At 52.7% G+C, this 20,769-nt stretch overlaps 1 protein-coding gene across 1 annotated transcript in view; it reads right to left on the reverse strand.

Annotated features, from left to right (window-relative positions):
• The window catches only part of LOC119966620 (myosin-7-like), a 176,052-nt gene that overhangs the window by 44,484 nt on the left and 110,799 nt on the right, over positions 1–20,769 (reverse strand). The window contains exons 23-30 of the mRNA XM_038798621.1: positions 20,603–20,739; positions 18,966–19,200; positions 17,089–17,331; positions 15,359–15,535; positions 14,257–14,402; positions 13,898–13,988; positions 6,013–6,402; positions 2,368–2,494 (exon numbers count right to left, since the gene is read on the reverse strand). Of these exons, the coding sequence (XP_038654549.1) occupies positions 2,368–2,494; positions 6,013–6,402; positions 13,898–13,988; positions 14,257–14,402; positions 15,359–15,535; positions 17,089–17,331; positions 18,966–19,200; positions 20,603–20,739 (1,546 nt within the window). The remainder of the gene's footprint in view (positions 1–2,367; positions 2,495–6,012; positions 6,403–13,897; positions 13,989–14,256; positions 14,403–15,358; positions 15,536–17,088; positions 17,332–18,965; positions 19,201–20,602; positions 20,740–20,769) is intronic.

Genomic DNA, 20,769 nt, shown 5'->3' on the forward strand with positions numbered 1-20,769 from the left:
ATCCTGTCTGTCGTGTATCTGTCATCCTGTCTGTCGTGTATCTATCATCCTGTCTGTCGTGTATCTATCATCCTGTCTGTCGTGTATCTATCGTCCTGTCTGTCGTGTATCTACCATCCTGTCTGTCATGTATCTGTCATCCTGTCTGTCGTGTATCTATCATCCTGTCTGTCATGTATCTATCATCCTGTCGTGTATCTATCATCCTGTCTGTCGTGTATCTGTCATCCTGTCTGTCATGTATCTGTCATCCTGTCTGTCGTGTATCTGTCATCCTGTCTGTCGTGTATCTGTCATCCTGTCTGTCGTGTATCTGTCATCCTGTCTGTCGTGTATCTGTCATCCTGTCTGTCGTGTATCTGTCATCCTGTCTGTCGTGTATCTGCCATCCTGTCTGTCGTGTATCTATCATCCTGTCTGTCGTGTATCTATCGTCCTGTCTGTCGTGTATCTACCATCCTGTCTGTCATGTATCTGTCATCCTGTCTGTCGTGTATCTATCATCCTGTCTGTCGTGTATCTATCATCCTGTCGTGTATCTATCATCCTGTCTGTCGTGTATCTGTCATCCTGTCTGTCATGTATCTGTCATCCTGTCTGTCGTGTATCTGTCATCCTGTCTGTCGTGTATCTATCATCCTGTCTGTCGTGTATCTGTCATCCTGTCTGTCGTGTATCTGTCATCCTGTCTGTCGTGTATCTGTCATCCTGTCTGTCGTGTATCTACCATCCTGTCTGTCGTGTATCTGTCATCCTGTCTGTCGTGTATCTATCATCCTGTCTGTCGTGTATTTGTCGTCCTGTCTGTCGTGTATCTATCATCCTGTCTGTCGTGTATCTATCATCCTTCTGTCGTGTATCTGTCATCCTGTCTGTCGTGTATCTGTCATCCTGTCTGTCGTGTATCTGTCATCCTGTCTGTCGTGTATCTATCATCCTGTCTGTCGTGTATCTGTCATCCTGTCTGTCGTGTATCTGTCATCCTGTCTGTCGTGTATCTGGCATCCTGTCTGTCGTGTATCTACCATCCTGTCTGTCGTGTATCTGTCATCCTGTCTGTCGTGTATCTATCATCCTGTCTGTCGTGTATTTGTCGTCCTGTCTGTCGTGTATCTATCATCCTGTCTGTCGTGTATCTATCATCCTGTCGTGTATCTATCATCCTGTCTGTCGTGTATCTGTCATCCTGTCTGTCATGTATCTGTCATCCTGTCTGTCGTGTATCTGTCATCCTGTCTGTCGTGTATCTATCATCCTGTCTGTCGTGTATCTGTCATCCTGTCTGTCGTGTATCTGTCATCCTGTCTGTCGTGTATCTATCATCCTTCTGTCGTGTATCTGTCATCCTGTCTGTCGTGTATCTGTCATCCTGTCTGTCGTGTATCTGTCATCCTGTCTGTCGTGTATCTATCATCCTGTCTGTCGTGTATCTGTCATCCTGTCTGTCGTGTATCTGTCATCCTGTCTGTCGTGTATCTGGCATCCTGTCTGTCGTGTATCTACCATCCTGTCTGTCGTGTATCTGTCATCCTGTCTGTCGTGTATCTATCATCCTGTCTGTCGTGTATTTGTCGTCCTGTCTGTCGTGTATCTATCATCCTGTCTGTCGTGTATCTATCATCATGTCGTGTATCTATCATCCTGTCTGTCGTGTATCTGTCATCCTGTCTGTCGTGTATCTACCATCCTGTCTGTCGTGTATCTGTCATCCTGTCTGTCATGTATCTATCATCCTGTCTGTCGTGTATCTATCATCCTGTCTGTCGTGTATCTACCATCCTGTCTGTCGTGTATCTGTCATCCTGTCTGTCGTGTATCTATCATCCTGTCTGTCGTGTATCTGTCATCCTGTCTGTCGTGTATCTACCATCCTGTCTGTCGTGTATCTGTCATCCTGTCTGTCGTGTATCTACCATCCTGTCTGTCGTGTATCTGTCATCCTGTCTGTCATGTATCTACCATCCTGTCTGTCGTGTATCTATCATCCTGTCTGTCGTGTATTGGTCATCCTGTCTGTCGTGTATCTATCATCCTGTATGCCATATGTCTATCACTTTTCCTGGATTGAAGGATGCTGGAAAGGAAAGGGAACTCACAGCACACCGTGGAGCTGGATGCAGATATGTCTAAACCTGCACAGCTACCAGAACGGAATGAGGGAAAGGGACTGACTGAATTGGTCACCAGAGACAGGCATGTAGTTGATGGGCTGAACGGCCTCCTCCTCTTCCTGTGCATTATCACATCCCCCACACTCCCTCTCCGTCTGCCCTGCTCACCCACTCCCCCACTTGCCCCAGTTCCTCTAATCAGACACACTCTCCACACAAGCAGCCAGAGATTAAATCAGAGCCTGCGCCTCCTCACCCTGCTCCGACTTTGTCCGCATTGCCAGTGCTCGGAGGTCTTTCAGCTCCGTCTGAAGCTCGGAAACTTTCTGATTCGCACCACTCGCTTCAGCTTCATGCAGGTGACAGCGTCTCTCAAGATCAGCCTAAATTACAGAAAACATTCCAGCTTAAAGAGCACCAGAGGTTTGTGCAGCAATGTCCCTGTCATAGTGGAAGCATTTTCACTTTGCAATCGGAAAACCTTCAACATAATCATTGTAAGCCACTGCAATACTGAGGGAGCACCAGAGAGCTGGGGAGGGCACTGAGGGAGCACCGCCCTGCTGGGGGCAGCACTGAGGGAGCACCACACTGTCAGATGGTCAGTACTGAGGGAGTGCTGCACTGTCAGAGGGTCAGTACTGAGGGAGCACCGCACTGTCAGAGGGTCAGTACTGAGGGAGTGCTGCACTGTCAGAGGGTCAGTACTGAGGGAGCACCGCACTGTCAGAGGGTCAGTACTGAGGGAGCACCGCACTGTCAGAGGGTCAGTACTGAGGGAGCACCGCACTGTCAGAGGGTCAGTACTGAGGGAGTGCCGCACTGTCAGAGGGTCAGTACTGAGGGAGTGCTGCACTGTCAGAGGGTCAGTACTGAGGGAGTGCTGCACTGTCAGAGGGTCAGTACTGAGGGAGTGCTGCACTGTCAGAGGGTCAGTACTGAGGGAGTGCCGCACTGTCAGAGGGTCAGTACTGAGGGAGAGGTGCACTGTCAGAGAGTCAGTACTGAGGGAGTGCTGCAGTGTCAGAGGGTCAGTACTGAGGGAGTGCTGCACTGTCAGAGGGTCAGTACTGAGGGAGTGCCGCACTGTCAGAGGGTCAGTACTGAGGGAGTGCTGCACTGTCAGAGGGTCAGTACTGAGGGAGCGCTGCACCGTCAGAGGTTCAGTACTGAGGGAGTGCTGCACTGTCAGAGGGTCAGTACTGAGGGAGTGCTGCACTGTCAGAGGGTCAGTACTGAGGGAGCGCTGCACCGTCAGAGGGTCAGTACTGAGGGAGTGCTGCACTGTCAGAGGGTCAGTACTGAGGGAGTGCTGCACTGTCAGAGGGTCAGCACTGAGGGAGTGCTGCACTGTCAGAGGGTCAGTACTGAGGGAGTGCTGCACTGTCAGAGGGTCAGTACTGAGGGAGTGCTGCACTGTCAGAGGGTCAGTACTGAGGGAGTGCCGCACTGTCAGAGGGTCAGTACTGAGGGAGTGCCGCACTGTCAGAGGGTCAGTACTGAGGGAGTGCCGCACTGTCAGAGGGTCAGTACTGAGGGAGTGCTGCACTGTCAGAGGGTCAGTACTGAGGGAGCACCGCACTGTCAGAGGGTCAGTACTGAGGGAGCACCGCACTGTCAGAGGGTCAGTACTGAGGGAGTGCCGCACTGTCAGAGGGTCAGTACAGAGGGAGTGCAGCACTGTCAGAGGGTCAGTACTGAGGGAGTGCTGCATTGTCAGAGGGTCAGTACTGAGGGAGTGCCGCACTGTCAGAGGGTCAGTACTGAGGGAGAGGTGCACTGTCAGAGAGTCAGTACTGAGGGAGTGCTGCAGTGTCAGAGTGTCAGTACTGAGGGAGTGCTGCACTGTCAGAGGGTCAGTACTGAGGGAGCACTGCACTGTCAGAGGGTCAGTACTGAGGGAGTGCCGCACTGTCAGAGGGTTAGTACTGAGGGAGTGCTGAATTGTCAGAGCGTCAGTAATGAGGGAGTGCCGCACTGTCAGAGGGTCAGTACTGAGGGAGTGCTGCACTGTCAGAGGGTCAGTACTGAGGGAGTGCCGCACTGTCAGAGGGTCAGTACTGAGGGAGCGCTGCACTGTCAGAGGGTCAGTACTGAGGGAGTGCTGCACTGTCAGAGGGTCAGTACTGAGGGAGTGCTGCACTGTCAGACTGTCAGTAATGAGGGAGTGCTGCACTGTCAGAGGGTCAGTAATGAGTGAGTGCTGCACTGTCAGAGGGTGAGTAATGAGGGAGTGCTGCACTGTCAGAAGGTCAGTACTGAGGGAGTGCTGCACTGTCAGAGGGTCAGTACTGAGGGAGTGCTGCACTGTCAGAGGGTCAGTACTGAGGGAGTGCTGCACTGTCAGAGGGTCAGTACTGAGGGAGTGCCGCACTGTCAGAGGGTCAGTACTGAGGGAGTGCTGCACTGTCAGAGGGTCAGTACTGAGGGAGCGCTGCACCGTCAGAGGGTCAGTACTGAGGGAGTGCTGCACTGTCAGAGGGTCAGTACTGAGGGAGTGCTGCACTGTCAGAGGGTCAGTACTGAGGGAGCGCTGCACCGTCAGAGGGTCAGTACTGAGGGAGTGCTGCACTGTCAGAGGGTCAGTACTGAGGGAGTGCTGCACTGTCAGAGGGTCAGCACTGAGGGAGTGCTGCACTGTCAGAGGGTCAGTACTGAGGGAGTGCTGCACTGTCAGAGGGTCAGTACTGAGGGAGTGCTGCACTGTCAGAGGGTCAGTACTGAGGGAGTGCCGCACTGTCAGAGGGTCAGTACTGAGGGAGTGCTGCACTGTCAGAGGGTCAGTACTGAGGGAGTGCTGCACTGTCAGAGGGTCAGTACTGAGGGAGCGCTGCACTGTCAGAGGGTCAGTACTGAGGGAGTGGTGCACTGTCAGAGGGTCAGTACTGAGGGAGTGCCGCGTTACCAGCGACCAAGAATTCAGCTCAGGGCAAGTGCCTTCTTCAAAAACAAAAAACAGGTGATTTCTAACTTTATTTCCCTGGTCTAACCGCAGACTGGGTGACTGTTTTATGGAACACCCACGCTCAGTCTGCAACAGGTCTCCAATCTTCCTGTCACCTCTCGTTTTAAGTTCCCGTCCTGCTCTCTCGCCCGCACGCCTGTCCTTGCCCTGCTGCAATGTGCCAGTGAATCCCAATGCAAACCGCGAGAACAGCGCCTCACCTTCCCATGAGCCAAGTTACAGCCCTCAGGGCTCAACGTTGAGTTCAGCAACTGCAGACTGTGAACTTTCCTCTGCACCTTGACCGTTATTTTAGATCTGAAACATTTTTCTCCCAGTGCCAACCCCCTCCCTCTCCCCCAATGGGCCAGCTGTCACTTGTAGTTCTTCCGTTAACACCTTCTGCTGTCTGTCCTTTATGCCACTATCAGCACTTCCCAGAATCCATTAACATTTGCTCTGTCTCCTGTCCTGAGCCGACTTGTGACAATAAGTGATTATTATTATTACACATCTTTGTTTCAATCTCTCCCAGCTCCCACCTATCACTGACCTTTCACTTAGCTCCCCCCACCCTTACACAGTGTAAAATCCATCACATGTCTCCCTCTCTTTAGCTCTCTTTAGCTCTTAAAAACCAAATGAGGCTTGAAATGTAAACGGTGTTTCTCCCGCCACAGATGCTGTCAGACTTGCTGAGTTTTTCAGCATTTTCTGTTCTCTGTCAGATTTCCAGCATCTGCAAAAGTTTTGCTTTTATTTCCCTAACCTGTGTGAACGCTAAAGCTGGAATTCCTACCCACCCTGCCCCCTGTGAGTTGAACAGGATTAAATCATATTCCTAGTTTACACTCATTCACCTTCCTCAGCGGCAGTGGAGATGTTTGACCTGAAACCACTGAAGGTTAACATTTGAGCTCAGGTTCCCACACAAAGCTGAGCCCCCAGCAAACGTACCTTTGCCCTGGCGAGTTGCTCGATATTTGAAGTCATCACATCCATGTTCATTTTCAGGGCCTGTTTCTCTTTCTCCAAACTTTGCCTTGCGTGTTGCAGCTTGCCCACCTCTTCTTCAAGATCGCCCACGGCACCCGCCTGCTTCCTCCGCAGATCACCTGCCATCTTCTCCTGAGAGAGGCGACTTTCCTCGAGCTCTCGCACCAGGCGTTGGCACTCAGCCTCTTGCCTCTTGTTGAGCTCTATCTGGGCGCTGGTCGCCCCCCCTGCCTGCTGAAGCTGGTCAGTCAGTTCCTGTAACCGCTGCTCCAGCTCTGCTCGCTGCCGTTCACATCTCGTTCGGGCAGCCTGCTCACTCTCCAACTCCTCTGTCAGCTCCTGGTTGTGACCCTGGACAACGAATCAAACAAATAAAGCAGCAGCAGATTAATGTGTGTACATCTCAACATGCAAGTGTGTGTGTGTGTGCATCTCAAATTGAGAGTTTGTGAGTGTGTACATTTCAATGCACGAGTGTGTGGACATCGCAACACGAGAGTGTGTATGTGTGTACATTTAACACGTGAGTGTATACATCTCAGCATGTGAATGTGTGTGTGTATCTCTCAATGCACGAGTGTGTGTGTGTACATCTCAATGCATGAGTGTATGTGTGTAATCTCAATGCACTTGTGCGTGCACATCTCAACACGTGTGTGTGTGTGTACCACTCAATGCCGAGTGTATGTCACAGAATCATAGAATTTAATAATAATAATAATCGCTTATTGTCATGAGTAGGCTTCAATGAAGTTACTGTGAAAAGCCCCTAGTCGCCACATTCCAGCGCCTGTTCGGGGAGGCTGGTACGGGAATTGAACCCGCGCTGCTGGCATAATTCTGCACTGCAAGCCAGCTATTTAGCCCACTGTGCTAAACCAGTGTTTACAGTGCAGAAGGGGGCCATTTGGCCCATCGAGTCTGCACCGGCCCTTGGAAAGAGCACCCAACTTAAGCTCACTCCTCCACCCTGTCCCCGTAAACCTAGTAACCCGACCTAAACTTTTGGACACGAAGGGGCAATTTAGCATGGCCAGTCTAACTAACCTGCACACCTTTGGACTGTGGGAGGAAACCGGAGCACCCGGAGGAAACCCACGCAGACACAGAGAAGAAGTGCAAACTCACACAGAAAGTCACCTGAGACCGGAATTGAACCTGGGACCCTGGAGTTGTGAGGCAGAAGTGCTAACCACTGTGCCACCGTGCCGTCCTGTGTGTACATCTCAATGCACGGATGTATGTGTGTACATCACAATGCACAAGTGCCTGTGTGTACATCTCAACACGCGAATGTGTGCGTACACATCACAATGCATGAGTGTGTGTGTACATGTCAACACAAAAGTTCATGTGTGTACATCTCTGCGCATGTTTGCACATCTCAACATGTGAGTATGTATGTGTACATCTTAATGCACGAGTGTGTGTGTGTGTACATCTCAGTACACGAGTGTGTGTGTGAGGGGCTGGTTTAGCTCACTGGGTTAAATCGCTGGCTTTTAAAGCAGACCAAGCAGGCCAGCAGCACGGTTCGATTCCCATACCAGCCTCCCCGGACAGGCGCCAGAATGTGGCGACTAGGAGCTTTTCACAGTAACTTCATTGAAGCCTACTCGTGATAATAAGCGATTTTCATTTAATCTCAGCACACGTGTGTGTGTGTACATCTCAGCACACGTGTGTGTGTACATCTCAGCACACATGTGTGTGTGTGTACATCTCAGCACACGAGTGTGTATGTGTACATCTCAGCACATGTGTGTGTGTACATCTCAGCTCAAGAGTGTGTGTGTGTGTGTACATCTCAGCTCAAGAGTGTGTGTGTACACATCTCAATGCGAGAGTATGTGTGTACATCTCAATACAAGTGTGTGTACATCTCAATGCGAGCGTCTGTGCATGCATGTTTACGCATGGCAATTGTGTTAGTTTGTCCTTCTATGTGTGAGAGTTTCTGTGCGCGCATGTGTGTGAGCATGTGACTGTATGTATGTGTGTGTGCATGTCGGTGTGCATGTGTGTTTGCATGTGTATGTATGTGTGTGCATGGCGGTGTGCATGTGTGTTTGCATGTGTATGTGTGTGTGCATGTGTTTGTGAATATGAATGCGTGTACATGTCAGCATGAGTGTGTTCACAAGAGTGTGAATGCATATGTGTCTGCACGAGTGCTTAAGCGAGTGTGCACTTGTAAGTGCTTGCATACGTGTGTATACTTGTGTGGGTGTACGAATAGATGTGTGAATATGAATGCGTATGAAGATGTGAGTTTGTGTCTGCACATATGTGTCGATCTCTATGGCCCTTGTGAACCTTTTCTGGAATTTCTTATTAAGGATGTGGTAAGATGGGGGTGATTTCTCTGCCGGCGGTGATTCTCCATTCCATTGGCAACACCCCCCCCCCCCCGCCATGGGTCCCCCTGCAGCATTGGGGTACCTACAATGGGAAATCCCATTGGCCAGCAGCAGGAACGGAGAATCGCATTACCAGCAACGGTGGGCCACTGAGAAACGCGCTGTTGGAGAATTCACCCCATAGTCTTTGTAATATCGGAATATCATGAGGCATGGTCAACACAGTTTCAATGAAAGGGTTATTGTGTTTGACAAATCTATTTGCGTTTTTGACAGTGTAGCTGACAGTAGATAAGGGGGAAGTTGTAGATCTAGTATATTTTGATTTTCAAAGCACATTCAAATAGGCGCCACATAAAAAGTTGTTGTACAAGATTAGGGCGCTTGGGAATAGGAGTTATATATTAGCATGAAGTGAGGATTAGATATTGAACAAAAACAGAAAGTAGGAATAAATGGGCCATTTTTAGGACAACAGGATGAACTACTGGAGTCTCACAAGAGTCAATACTTGAGACTAAACTATCTATAATTTATTTACATAGAATTTACAGTGCAGAAGGAGGCCATTCGGCCCATTGAGTCTGCACCGGCTCTTGGAAAGAGCATCCTACCCAAGGTCAACACCTCCACCCTATCCCCATAACCCAGTAACCTCACCCAACACTAAGGGTAATTGTGGACACTAGGGGAAATTTAGCATGGCCAATCCACCTAACCTGCACATCTTTGGACTGTGGGAGGAAACCGGAGCACCCGGAGGAAACCCACACACACACAGGGAGGATGTGCAGACTCCGCACAGACAGTGACCCAAGCCGGAATCGAACCTGGGACCCTGGAGCTGTGAAGCGATTGTGCTACCCACAATGCTACCGTGCTGCCCCGATGAAGGGATCGAATGTAAGTGATGAGGGGGTCACCAAGAGACTGTAAAAGAATATGGACCAGAAAGTGATTGGACAATCTGGGTGCAGATATTGTAAAATGTGGCAAAATGTTTGAGCAGATGTTCAGATTAGAGAAAAGTTCAGAGAGTAATAAATGTATTCATCGGTATTCATCGGAGCTTGTTCGCAGGTATCACGAGTAAATAGGAAAACAAATGATTTGTCAGTGTTTATTCCATGGAGAGTGCGGGAGTAATGTGAGGCTGTCTTCCTGTAATTATATGAGGCTTTGGCAATACTGCATTTGGACTCCAATGTGTGCAGTTTAGGTCTTGTTTGGTGAGGAAGGACATACGTAACAAAGGTTCACTAGACTGTTCCCTGGGATGGGAGGGTTATCCTGAGTTTAGAAGAATGAGCGATGATCTAATTGAAATAAATAAATTCTTCGAGGACTTGGCAGGATGGATGCGGAGGAAGTTTCATCCTGATTAGAGAGCCCAGGGCCAGGGCACAGGCATAGGGCCAGGGCACAAACCTAGGGCCAGGCCACAGGCCGAGGGCCAGGGCACAGGCCGAGGGCCAGGGTACAGGCCTAGGGCCAGGTCACAGGCCTAGGGCCAGGGTGCAGGCCGAGGGCCAGGTCACAGGCCGAGGGCCAGGTCACAGGCCGAGGGCCAGGGTACAGGTCTAGGGCCAGGGCACAGACCGAGGGCCAGGTCACAGGCCGAGGGCCAGGTCACAGGCCCAGGGCCAGGGCACAGGCCGAGGGCCAGGGTACAGGCCGAGGGCCAGGGCACAGGCCGAGGGCCAGGGCACAGGCCGAGGGCCAGGGCACAGGGCCAGGGCACAGGCCTAGGGCCAGGGCACAGGCCGAGGGCCGGGGCACAGGCCGAGGGACGGGTCACAGGCCGAGGGACGGGTCACAGGCCGAGGGCCAGGGCGCAGGCCGAGGGCCAGGGCGCAGGCCGAGGGTCAGGGCGCAGGCCGAGGGCCAGGGCACAGGCCTAGGGCCAGGGCACAGGCCTAGGGCCAGGGCACACGCCGAGGGCCCGGGCACAGGCCGAGGGCCAGGGCGCAGGCCAAGGGCCAGGGTGCAGGCATAGGGCCAGGGCACAAACCTAGGGCCAGGCCACAGGCCGAAGGCCAGGGCACAGGCCGAGGGCCAGGTCACAGGCCCATGACCAGGGCACAGGCCCAGGGCACAGGCCGAGGGCCAGGGCACAGGCCCAGGGCCGGGGTACAGGGCCGGGGCACAGGCCGGGGCACAGGCAACAGGCCGAGGGCCGGGGCACAGGCCGAGGGCCGGGGCACAGGCCGAGGGCCAGGGCACAGGCCGAGGGCCAGGGCACAGGCCGAGGGTCAGGACACAGGCCCAGGGCCAGGGCACAGGCCGAGGGTCAGGGCGCAGGCCGAGGGCCAGGGCACAGGCCTAGGGCCAGGGCACACGCCGAGGGCCAGGGCCCGGGCACAGGCCGAGGGCCAGGGCACAGGCTGAGGGCCAGGGCACAGGCCAAGGGCCAGGGCGCAGGCCAAGGACCAGGGCGCAGGCCAAGGGCCAGGGTGCAGGCATAGGGCCAGGGCACAAACCTAGGGCCAGACCACAGGCCGAAGGCCAGGGCACAGGCCGAGGGCCAGGGCACAGGCCCAGGGCCAGGGTACAGGGCCGGGGCACAGGCCGGGGCACAGGCCGAGGGCCGGGGAACAGGCCGAGGGCCGGGGCACAGGCCGAGGGCCAGGGCACAGGCCGAGGGCCAGGGCACAGGCCGAGGGCCAGGGCACAGGCCGAGGGTCAGGTCACAGGCCCAGGGCCAGGGCACAGGCCGAGGGTCAGGGCGCAGGCCGAGGGCCAGGGCACAGGCCTAGGGCCAGGGCACACGCCGAGGGCCAGGGCCCGGGCACAGGCCGAGGGCCAGGGCACAGGCTGAGGGCCAGGGCACAGGCCAAGGGCCAGGGCGCAGGCCAAGGACCAGGGCGCAGGCCAAGGGCCAGGGTGCAGGCATAGGGCCAGGGCACAAACCTAGGGCCAGACCACAGGCCGAAGGCCAGGGCACAGGCCGAGGGCCAGGGAACAGGCCTAGGTCTAGGGCCAGGGCGCAGACCAAGGGCCAGGGCACAGGGCACAGGGCCAGGGCACAGGCCGAGGGCCAGGGCACAGGCCCAGGGCCAGGGTACAGGGCCGGGGCACAGGCCGAGGGCCGGGGCACAGGCCGAGGGCTGGGGCACAGGCCGAGGGCCAGGGCGCAGGCCGAGGGCCAGGGCGCAGGCCGAGGGCCAGGGCGCAGGCCAGGGCACGGGCACAGGCTGAGGGCCAGGGCGCAGGCCGAGGGCCAGGGCGCAGGCCTAGGGCCAGAGCACAGGCCGAGGGCCAGGGCACAGGCCGAGGGACAGGGCACAGGCCCAGGGCCAGGGTACAGGGCCGGGGCACAGGCCGAGGGCCGGGGCACAGGCCGAGGGCTGGGGCACAGGCCGAGGGCCAGGGCGCAGGCCGAGGGCCAGGGCGCAGGCCGAGGGCCAGGGCGCAGGCCAGGGCACAGGCCCAGGGCCCGGGCACAGGCCGAGGGCCAGGGCGCAGGCCGAGGGCCAGGGCGCAGGCCTAGGGCCAGAGCACAGGCCGAGGGCCAGGGCACAGGCCGAGGGACAGGGCACACGCCTAGGGACAGGGCACAGGGCCAGGGCACAGGCCGAGGGACAGGGCACACGCCTAGGGACAGGGCACAGGGCCAGGGCACAGGCCAAGGGCACAGGCCTAGGGCCAGGGCACAGGCCGAGGGCCAGGGCACAGGGCACAGGCTGAGGGACAGGTCACAGGCCGAGGGCCAGGGCACAGGGCCAGGGCACAATCCGAGGGCCAGGGCACAGGGCCAGGGCACAATCCGAGGGCCAGGGCACAGGCCTAGTGACGGGGCACAGGCCTAGGGCCAGGGCACAGGGCACAGGCCGAGGGACAGGGCACAGGGCTAGGGCACAGGCCAAGGGCACAGGCCTAATGACGGGGCACAGGCCTAGGGCCAGGGCACAGGCCGAGGGCCAGGGCACAGTCTCAGGATAATCGGGTCAATCATTTAGGACCGAGATTAGAACAGAATTCTTCACCCAGAGGATTGTGAATCCCCTCGTACTAGAGGGGAGAGTGGGTGACCCGGAGAATTCCCAAGGGATTCCCTAGGGAATCCCTCATAATCCTTGCCATACACAAATTTGCACAGCGAACGATTGGAACAACAAAGGCCGGAATTCTCCAACCGTCGGGATTCTCTTCGCCACCGAGAAACACACGGCTGAACGACCGGAGACCCATAGGGCGGGATTCTCTGCTCCTGAGGCTAAGTGTTGACGGTGCTGTAAACGCTGTCGCGTTTCCTGGCGACATCAACAGGCCCCTAGGGTCAGTGATCCTGCACTGCACAGGGGGCTAGCACGGCACTGGAGAGCCTCACACTGCCCCAGCTGTCGATACCGGCGGCAGAATGGGGTTAGGACCGGTGCGAGCTCGCGCTAGTTTCCTTCTCTGCGCCGGCCCCGACGCAACATGGCGGAAATCAACAGGGTCCTGGCGTGGAGGAACATAGGCCCCTCCACAAGGATAAGCCCGCCCGATCGGTAGGCCCCAATCGCGGGCCAGGCCACCGTGGAGGCCACCCTGGGGTCGGATCCCCCTACCAGGCCGCCCCCTGCAACATGAACGGTGAGGTCCCGCCGGGCAGGACAACACGCGAACGGTGTCGGCGGGACTCAGCCAATCTCGGCGGGACTCGGCCCATCGCACGGGGAGAATTGCCGGTGGAGGGGGGGGGGCCGGGTAGACTGGCCCCCGACCGGCAGCACGCCAACCGCGCCGGCACCAGTGGCGCTGAGTCTACGGTCACAGTAGAATCGGCGGACCGGCGTCGGGGCGGCGTCGTGTGGATCGCGCCTTCCCCACCCCCCCGGCGATTCTCTGACCTGCCGCGGGGTCGGAGAATCCGCCCATAGTCTCCCAAATGCAAAATCCTGGAAGAATCGCACCCAGTATGTCTCCTTCGCCAATTTGAACACTAAAACCCAGCTGTAAATTTATTGACAAAGACAAACCAATCTTATACTCAGTGACTTGCTGTGATTTACATAGAATTTACAGTGCAGAAGGAGGCCATTCAGCCCATCGAGTCTGCACCGGCCCTTGGAAAGAGCATCCCACCCAAGGTCAACACCTCCACCCTATCCCCATAACCCAGTAACCCCACCCAACAATAAGGGCAATTTTGGACACTAAGGGCAATTTAGCATGGCCAATCCACCTAACCTGCACATCTTTGGACTGGGGGAGGAAACCGGAGCACCGGGAGGAAACCCACGCACACACGGGGAGGATGTGCAGACTCCCCACAGACAGTGACCCAAGCCGGAATCGAACCTGGGACCCTGAAGCTGTGAAGCGATTGTGCTATACACAATGCTACCGTGCTGCCTGAAGGGAAGGTGGAAGCAGAGCCAATAATAACTTTCAAAAGCAGGGAACTGTATAAATATTTGAACAAGATTCATTTGCAATGCTTGAGGGTGAAAGCAGGGGAAGATAATGGGAAGGAGGTGATGAGTGAGTGAAGCAAATACCTGCAATTCTCTTAACTTCTTCTGCAGCTTTGAAATTAAATTCTGTTCCTCGCCGATACTTGTTTGTAGCTCACCGATCTCAAACTCTCTCCTGGGAAGCAGCAGAGGAAACCGTTAATCAGAAACCTGGCTAAAACCTGGGCGAGTCACCACAGAGCGCAAGGTCTCAAAGTTAAAGCAGGATTCATGCTGCATTGTAAACTGGATGCAGTGCACAGGGGGGTGCAACACAGGGGTCTTAATGTATAAGAGATTAGGTAGTGTGCACCAACCCACCCACACCCCACAAAGCCCTACTCCCTCCATTCTTCACCACCCAAATCCAGCCCATCGTCAATCACAGCTCTATCTCCATTTACCTCCTCAGCTTTTCCTCCATTTGCACCTTGTTACTCTCCAGGTCTGTCAATGTTTCAAGCGTCACTTTCAGATCTTCCTCCAGCTTCTTCTTGGTTCGATCGACTTCCAATCGGATCTTTTTCTCCTCCTCCAACTCTACTTCCATCTTCAGAGAAAGAAAGATTGATGTGGACATTGAGAAATGCAGCAGTATTTCAATTCTGACTTTACATCTTTGCACGTTCTGAGTTGTTTGATTATTTCAATTCTGCTTGTCCATTATTCCATAGAATCCCTACAGTGCAGAAAGAGGCCAATCAGCCCATCAAGTCCACACCTAAGCTCCGAAATGCCACCCTATTCCCGTAACACCCCCTAACCTTTTGGACATTAAGGGGCAGTTTAACATGACCAATCCACCTAACCTGCACGTCTTCGGATTGTGGGAGGCATGCGGAGCACCCAGAGGAAAGCCGGGCAGCACGGTAGCATGGTATTTAGCACAATTGCTTTACAGCTCCAGGATCCCAGGTTCGATTCCCGGTTTGGGTCACTGTCTGTGCGGAGTCTGCACATTCTCCCTGTGTGTGTACGTGGGTTTTCTCCGGGTGCTCCGGTTTCCTCCCACAGTCCAAAGATGTGCAGGTTAGGTGGATTGGCCATGATAAATTGCCCTTCGTGTCCAAAATTGCCCTTACTGTTGGGTGAGGTTACTGGGTTATGGTGGAGGTCTGGGCTTGGGTAGGGTGCTCTTTCAAAAAAAAAGAGCCGGTGCAGACTCGATGGGCCAAATGGCCTCCTTCTGCACTGTAAAGTCTATGATTCTATGACCCTATTTTCAGCTGCTTTGTCCAAAGCTCTGGAAATCCCTCTCGAAACGTTTCCACTGTCTCGCCTCCGAAAAGTTGCTCCTTAACAGCGACCTGTTTGACTCTCTCACCGGTTTTACCTTGCCACTAGTGAAGCTGAGGACATTTGGCCGCACTTTTACTGTGTTAAAAGGTGTGATCAAAATTCAAGTTGTTGTAAACAGGCTAAATTGTCTCCCAATTTATTTTCCCCTCTCTGAACAATGATGACCCTTCCCCGTCCTTTCCCCTTTCAGCCCATTATTGCACTTACGTCTTCCACCTGCTGCTCAAATTTGGCCTTGGCCCGAGTTAAATTGTTGACCTTCTCCTCCTCCATTTGCAGATCTTCCATAATGTTCGCATGGGCTTCCTGCAGAGAAATCTTCTCTGCTCTCAGCTTCGCAATCAGTGTGTTCAAGTCGCCCATTTCCTCCGTTAGGTTCCTTACCTTGAAGCAAAGACGAGAGTAACTCAATCAAAATGAAAATCGCTTATTGTCACGAGTAGGCTTCAGTGAAGTTCCTGTGAAAAGTTCCCTAGTCGCCACATTCCGGCGCCTGTTCGGGGAGGCTGGTACGGGAATCGAACCGTGCTACTGGCCTGCCTTGGTCTGCTTTCAAAGCCAGCGATTTAGCCCAGTGTGCTAAACCAGCCTCCATGGAATGCTATCCAAACATTCAACTTGAGAATCGTGGAGTGAAGCTGCACAAAAGGTGGCCATTCAGCCCATCTTGCCAGTGATCGCCCCGATCAGGCCCACTCCCCTACAGTGCACAGACCTCCCAAATCTCTCCCTTTCCAAGAAACGTCCAATTTCCTCTGTGAGTCCTGTTGAATCTGCATCCGCCCCTTTCTGAGGCAGAGGATCACAACAACCCGCTGTGTAACAAACCCCCTGGATTCGTTTCCAGTTTCCCTGAATCGTTCACACTGGCAGATAACACAGATCAGGATTTAATATTGAACACAAAACATCTGGAATAGGTTACTGCAGAAGGGCATGAAAATATCGCATGCAATTTTCTCATTCTTTCACGGGATGTAGGATTTATTGCCCGTCCCTAATTGCCCTCGAGAAGGTGGGGGTGAGCTGCCTTCTTGAACCGCTGCAGTTCCTGAGGTGTAGGTTCACCCACTGTGCTGTTAGTGAGGGGGGGGGGGGTTCCTGACACAATTAATTCTGATTCCCAAGAGGGGCTATGATGAGAGCATTGGGTCAAAAGGCCTCTTTTTAAAATTGCCACTGCTAAAGTAAGCAGGGTGTCCGACAGGGCAGTGACTGAGTTACTGGATTAGTTATCCAGCGGCCTGGGATAATATTCATAGTAAAATGTGAATTCAAGTCCCACCATCTGCAGTTTGAGGATTTAAATTCCATTTATCTAAAGAGTTGGTATCTGTAACTTGTCACAAAAGCCCAAATAGTTCATTAATATTCAAAAATCTTCCATCCTTACGATCTGGGCTTACGTGTGACCCCAGTCCAACACTCACATGATGGGAGTCTTATATGCCCTCTAATAATCTTTATTAGTGTCACAATTAGGTTTACAGTAACACTGCAATGAAGTTACTGTGAAGAACCCCTAGTCGCCACATTCCGGCGCCTGTTCGGGTACACAGAGGGAGAATTCAGAATGTCCAATTCACCTAACAAGCACATCTTTCGGGACTTGTGGGAGGAAACCGGAGCACCCGGAGGAAACCCACGCAGACACGGGGAGAACGTGCAGAGTCCGCACAGACCCGGGTCCCTGGCGCTGTGAAGCAACAGTGCTTGCTACCATGCTACCGTGCTGCCCATAAAAGAGTGGCCTATTAAGCCACTCAGTGAGATTAGGGCAACAGTAGATGTGATGAAAACATCAACCTTCCCAAGAATTAACTTTGTTAAAATCTATGTATCATGGGGACAACAGGCGCCAATTTTCAGAGTCCACAAATCTGGCAAAAGCCTCATCCAACTGGAGATCTGGGCACTTGTTTTCTCACGGACAATACCTTGTTCTCAACACAACGTTTCTCCTTGCCCATTTTGTTGAGTGTGCCCTCCATGGTGTCGATATTAGCCTTCATCGCCCCGCATTCCTCCTCCAGCTTCCGCTTCCTGTTGGTCAGCTCTTGGCTCAGCTCCAGCTGACTTTCCAGGCCTTCCAGGAGCTCCTGGATTTTGGATTCCAGCTGCCTCTTTGTCTTCACCAGCAGGTCACACCTCTCCTCAGCATCAGCCAAGTTCTCCTGATCCTGGAAACATTTTGTTCAAAAGGAAGGGACATAGAAGCGTCAACAGGAATAGATTCTGCATCGAGAGCAGTATGAGAATAAAAGTCCCAAATCTCAGAGAACTGATCTACCGTTGGGTATCAAGCCTACCCACTGTGCTACCGTGCCACTCATTGGGTGACCCCTTATTTTTAAACAGTGCCCTTATGATGGAACCATCAATTCACTAGACACGTTCTTTAAGATATGAACAGTGGTTTTAATCTACTTACTACAGAGCCAGCCTGTTACCCATTGAACTCTCGATGAACTGCAGGCTGGCTCTGGACAAGGGTATTATACAGTAGTCCAGGGGGGAGGAGTTGTGGACGGAGCCAAGGGTGGAGCCCTGTACCAACTCCTGAGCATTCCCAGAGCTACTCCCCCTAGTGGTCGGATAATGCTACTGCGCTTACAATGGTATTGGTAAATACAGTGTGAATTACTAAGTTACATTCACCACACCTTAGTTCTAGATTCTCCATCAAGAGGAAACATCCTCTCCACATCCGCTCTCTCGATATCCCTCGAGTTTCGATCAAGTTGCCTCTCACTTGTCCAAACTCCAGCGGGCACAAACCTAACCTCTCCAACTTTTCCTCAGAAGATAACTTGCCCATTCCTGGAATTAGTCCAGTAAACCTTCTTTGAACTGTTTCTAATGCAATTCTCCTTGCAATAAGCGACAACATTCTATTAGGTTCTTTTTTATTCTTCCTGCCAAAATAGATCATTTCCCAATTTCCCACATTCTTCTCAATTTGTCGGAGTTTTGGCCACTCGTCGAGCCTATCCATGTCACTTTGTATCCTCCTTATGTACTCTTCACAATTTACTTTCCTACCTATCTTTGTGACATCAGAAAATTTAGGGACTTAGGAATTTGGGGATTGGGCAGGAGACCTGGGTGAAGTGCTCTTTTAGAGGGTCAGTGCAGACTCGATGGGCTGAATTGCCTCCTTCTGCACTGTAGGGGTTCTATGGGCAGCACGGTAGCATTGTGGATAGCACAATTGCTTCACAGCTCCAGGGTCCCAGGTTCGATTCGCGGCTTGGGTCACTGTCTGTGCGGAGTCTGCACATCCTCCCCGTGTGTGCGTGGGTTTCCTCCGGGTGCTCCGGTTTCCTCCCACAGTCCAAAGATGTGCAGGTTAGGCGGACTGGCCATGCTAAATTGCCCTTAGTGTCCAAAATTGCCCTTAGTGTTGGGTGGGGTTACTGGGTTATGGGGATAGGGTGGAGGTGTTGACCTAGGGTAGGATGCTCTTCCAAGAGCTGGTGCAGACTCAATGGGCCGAATGGCCTCCTTCTGCACTGTAAATTCTATGATTATGGATTCTCTACTCTTCATCAAAGTCATTTATATAAATTCTAAACAGTTCGGGTCCCAGTTCTGATCCCTGTGGCACATCACCCGTCACATCCTGCCAACCCGAAAAAGACCCATTGATGCCAACACTTCCTGTTTCCTGTTAGCTAGCCAATCTTCACTCCATGTCAATATGTTACCCCCTAAACGCCAATACATATTAATGACATAGTGTAACATTCCGATAAGCACAAATATTCGTGACAACAATTAATGAGGAATGGTTAAGCAATGGTGACAAGCTCACCGTCTGTAGTTGCTGCAGTAATTCATCCTTTTCACGAGCAAGTTCCAGGTGATGTTCCTCAATCTCCTTCCTCATAGACTCTGATTTCTCCAGTGATTCCTTCAACAGCTGAAGCTGCTTCTCAGCGTCCGCACACTTGAGCAGGGGCTTGATTTTGTAAAACAGTCTCATCCAACTCCATTCCTTCACCCACTGAAAGGTCCGGATGTTGCGCTGGATAATCTGGACAGCATCCCTGAATCAAAACAAACATGCCACAGGAGAGGCATCCTTGCTGAGCGAAGAACACCCGCTTCCAATTACACCGTACCCTGTGCCAATACCAAGCAGTGTCGATCGCCGGGGTTGAAAAATAATCAATAATAGTGGAGGTAAATAAAGCTATTTGGAGATCAATAGCCATTTGGGCTTCCCAAATAGGGGCATGGGATACATGAGCAAAGAGATTCTTAAAGTTAGATTAGGGACTGGCTAGTTCACAGTGACAATATAATGTGATGCTGTGAGTATAAAAGTCAGGGTGAATCTTAATTTTAGAGCTGGGGAATGATAGACCTGGAGCGAAATCTGAGAGAATGGGAACATTCCCACTGGAGGAGAGAAGATTTAATAAAGGTTTTTTTAAAACAAGGAAGGCCTTTGATAGGTTGAATTATCTTTGAGGAATCAACGACGAATGTTCTGCAATTTACAATTGTCACCATTTCTGTTCAGGGCACAGTTAAGATACAAATAGATGACAGAATAAAGCCCTAACCCGTATCAATTCATTCCGCTGCCCCACGACATATTGGATAGGTCAGCTTCATTTCCCAGATTTTCGTCTGATCTTTTGTGATCGAGCCACCAAGTTCAGTTTAGGATCAGGGGATCCTATCTGCAGTGTAGCCGATTGATGTTGGAGGTCAAAGAGCCTGTTGGAATGCCCAGATCCCACACCTCCTATAAGATCACCAAGAGAGCACAACAGTGCCTATACTTCCTCAGGAAACTAAGGAAATTCGGCATGTCCACATTAACCCTTACCAACCTTTACAGATGCATCATATAAATCGGGCTGCATCACAGCCTGCTATGGCAACTGCTCGGCCCAGGACCGCAAGAAACTTCAGAGAGTCGTGAATACCGCCCAGTCCATCACACGAACCTGCCTCCCATCCATTGACTCCATCTACAACTCCCACTGCCTGGGGAAAGCGGGGAGCAAAATCAAAGATCCCTCCCACCCGGCTTACTCACTCTTCCAACTTCTTCCATCAGGCAGGAGATACAGAAGTCTGAGAACATGCACGAACAGACTCAGAAACAGCTTCTTCCCCACTGTCACCAGACTCCTAAATGACCTTCTTATGGGCTGACCTCATTAACACTGCACCCTGTATGCTTCACCCGATGCCCGTGCTTATGTAGTTACATTGTATATCTTGTGTTGCCCCATTATGTATTTTCTTTTATTCCCTTTTCGTCCCATGCACTGAATGATCTGTTGAGCGGCTCGCAGAAAAATACTTTTCACTGTACCTCGGTACACCTGACAATAAACAAATCCAATCCAATCCCACAGGGCTGCTCACATCCCATAGGCTGGGTCGGTGGAGGAGATTCCATCAGGTCACTGTCATTCTCCTTTTCCTTACCTTATCATAACCAACTTCCGAAATTCCAAGCGTGCCAGTCTGCCACGACACTTGGCTTGCATCAGGGTGAGAACCTTGGCCAACCTTTTGTCCCTCATTTCTTCCAGAAGTCCTAGCAGGCCAGATCTGAAGAACACCTGTCGGACAGGAAATCACTGTCACTTACA

This window comes from Scyliorhinus canicula, chromosome 5 (assembly GCF_902713615.1).
Source record: "Scyliorhinus canicula chromosome 5, sScyCan1.1, whole genome shotgun sequence".
Taxonomy (NCBI): Eukaryota; Metazoa; Chordata; class Chondrichthyes; order Carcharhiniformes; family Scyliorhinidae; genus Scyliorhinus; species Scyliorhinus canicula.